Consider the following 3,345-nt stretch of genomic DNA (forward strand, 5'->3'; position numbering starts at 1 on the left):
AGTCAGAGATGTCAAAATAATATTTGTGTTAAATAGGAGGCATAATGTGTTATTGTTGCTTTTGTTGTTGTTTTATTATCATTACTTTTATTATAGGATTCTGTGTGTTGTATTCATGATTAAAGGCAGCAAAATAAACTATTTCAAAGGTAACAGATCTTTGTAATACTTGGTTTATTTACACAATGACCAATTGCTGGATGTTCTGCTCCTGAGCTGCTGGCCTGCAGTAACTGTGGCCCCTGGAGCAGTTTAGTTGAATAGCCCTGCCTTATAGGGCTTATTTTTCAGTGCATTCACTTGTATAAATGTAGAGACATAGCACAGACAACAAAGTAGGAGTATCAGTTAAAAATAAAAAAAATAATTACATGTGGTTAACACAGCCATATGTCTCATTTTGAACCTGTAATACACATTTCATGTATTTAAAAATATTCACACACTTTCATACTGTAGTGCCTTTAGAACATAATAGTAATAACACCTAAAAGAAACACTTAAGCCAGAGTTGACTTTTTCAGAAACAGTAAGTGTTTTACCTGTGTTGTTGCGGTAGGGACCGGTTTCTGGTCCCTGGCTCTGACTAAGGCTCCTCATGGGACCCTTGTTGTGGTAGACACGTTCTTCATAGATAGGATCTATATTGTGCTCTGGGGACCCCAAGGGTCGAAGGGCCTCTTGACTGTGCTGACTGCTGTAGGAACCACGAGAGCCTGGAGAGAAGAAAGGAAAAGATAAATAATAAGGTCCGATAAGACAGACAGCGTAAGAGATAAAGTTAAAAAAATAAAGCATGGAAGAGGAGGTCAGAAAAAAGAATTATGTGAGTAAACTATAAAGTAGGAAGGAAAAGGACAAAGATGAAGATTAAAATCTCTGAGGATACAAAGAGTAAAAGCAAGACAGACAGAAGATTTCCTCAATAGGAATTAAGAATAAGCACACAAATACCAGAGTGCAGATGGAAAAGAGACATGAGGGAAATGAGAAGAAAAACCTGAGGAGAAGATGGGTAAAGATAACGATGATGACGATGATGATGATGATGATGATGAGCAATGACAAAAACAAAACAAGAGCAACAACACAGATAACAACAAGCCTACAAGATTGACTTGTTTGTGGACTTGTCCATTTTCACCTTGTGCTTTTGCTTTGCTGATGCAGACAGCTGAGGGTGACAGCTACGTGTGTTTGTGTGGGAGCACGTCTGTCTCAGAGGGTGTCTGTGTGATTTGTGGGGCAAGGAGTGAGTTAGAGCCGCATTAAATCAGAAACACACACAAAAAACAACAACAACAACAAAAAAAAAAAAGAACGAAGACAGTAAAAACAGAGGCATACATGGTGACAAATGAGAYGGGAAGAGGTACACAAAGATCGAGGGAGATGGGGAAAAAAAAGAACGATGAGTCTGTATTTCATTTTTTTAATCTCCATGGAACACATTGCTATTTGTCAGCTGTAAAATAATGAGATGCAGTGCCCCCCCCCACTTGCTCTGCGTTTGGCAGAAACCCCACAGACACAGGGGCAAGGGAAGAATTGACAGCAGGCATTTGTTCATAACACAGCCGAACAAATGCAAGACAGGCGCCTTTTCTCTGCGAAAACAAAAAAATAAATAATAAAATTAGGAAACGATAGAAAACGGGGCCATGTTCACAGAACACAAAGACGAGTCAGGAGGGCTTAGCTGACRTGGCGGGAGATTAAATGAGAACGCACACACACACAAAAGCTATGAATGACTAAAAGAAAGAATGCTTGTCCAGTGGAAATAATGTCTTATCAAATCATATTAGTTCTCAGTGGATTGTAAAGCCAGCGCCACGGATTCTCAGGATGAAGAGGCAAYGCTCCGTGCAGAAAACCACTCACACCATCAAATCACGTCAGAAATCAATGCACTTTGTCAGCGGGGCAGGATTAGTTATGTTATTGTTGTCTTTTCCAGTCAACTTTCAACCAATGAAGTAAAATCAACTGAAATAAAATCGAACAAAATCTGTTTTTCATGTGTTCTGAGCACAACAAAAGCCAATCTGAATTATCAGAACTACACTGAGGCAAAAGGAAACGCTCTGATGTGGCCTCGTCATGAAGGCTTGCCGTGTGCTTCATACAAGAATGCTTCCCGTCAGAGCAAAGGTAACTGCAGGGTCTGCTAACCTTCAAAATACACTAAAGAATAAAACTATATCATTTTTTATACTTTATTAGCCAGGAGTGGCCTCACTGGGAACAAATTCAGACAATGGACACTGGAATCAAACCATGGGAGCAAGAGGAGAAACCGTAGCATAAAGAAAAAAAATCTAATCAAATCTGGACTCAAAAATACAGCAAACTTAAATAAAAATGAGAGTAGAAATAGTCAGAATCTGTGCTAATTAGAGTCAGTGTTTAATGCCAAAACTCATCCTGACTCTTTCACACCCTCCCCTGCTTCTAATCTTTGAGTCACTTTTATTTTGTTATTCATTCAGTTTTTAGCTCACAAAGGGCCCAGTTGTAGAAGTTCTGGCCTCTTTCTTTCAAAAGAATAAAAACTTAAGAAGAGAAGAACCATCTGAAGATTGCGGAGGAAAAAAATGATAAAGATTTTATCCTCTTCTGTTTCACTCAGTAAAATATTTAAAAATGACAACATCCAAAAGATGACTGTGATGTCTTGATGCCTCACGGTGCTTGTGCTGGTAATGAAGTAATACAAATAAAAAAACTGTTCCTTACATAATGAGGAATTCAACAAATATATAACTTAATCTATAAAAATATCAGTTTCTGAAGGCATGTTTACCTAACTTCTAAAAACCACTGTTATGACTAATAATGCTAGTTTGAATATGTGCCAGTTTTAATGTATCACAGTGGTAGGAGGTACAATATCAATGGTCCTGATGCATCTCAGTAAGTCAGGTAGAAAAAAAATCAAAAAGAAAAAAATAAATAGGTCCTCTGGATGGGTTCTTCTTTAGTGAAGCGTTTTGTCTCTCCTCCAAGAGACTTCTTCAGTCTGATGAGTTTCAGGTGAACTCAGCCTTATAAGCACTGCCTCCACATGGTGGACAAAAAGGTTAGTCACATGCAAAAGAGGGCCATCGCCTAACAATAGGCTTGATTAACTCTATTCAGTCACATGCAAAAGAGGTTTTCATCCTTGATAGAGAGGAATGTTGGTTTGAGAGAGGAGTAAAGGAAGCCATCTTTGTGAAGAAAAACTGTCCACCATTAAATAGAGGTGGAGGCCTTCGTGTCCAGTTGTCCTCCTCCTACAAYGCTGTTATTGCAAGTATGACTCCGCCCCCTGTGAGCAAAAGGTGTGAATCAGGGCCCCAA

At 38.9% G+C, this 3,345-nt stretch overlaps 1 protein-coding gene across 1 annotated transcript in view; it reads right to left on the reverse strand.

Moving 5' to 3' along the window:
• Positions 1-3,345, reverse strand: part of ctnnd2a (catenin (cadherin-associated protein), delta 2a) — a gene marked incomplete at its 5' end in the record, with an annotated part of 234,924 nt that overhangs the window by 168,809 nt on the left and 62,770 nt on the right. The window contains 1 exon segment of the mRNA XM_014008486.1: positions 543-716. Coding sequence (XP_013863940.1) covers positions 543-716 — 174 coding nt within the window.

Source organism: Austrofundulus limnaeus, unplaced genomic scaffold (assembly GCF_001266775.1).
Source record: "Austrofundulus limnaeus strain Quisiro unplaced genomic scaffold, Austrofundulus_limnaeus-1.0 Scaffold50, whole genome shotgun sequence".
Classification (NCBI taxonomy): domain Eukaryota; kingdom Metazoa; phylum Chordata; class Actinopteri; order Cyprinodontiformes; family Rivulidae; genus Austrofundulus; species Austrofundulus limnaeus.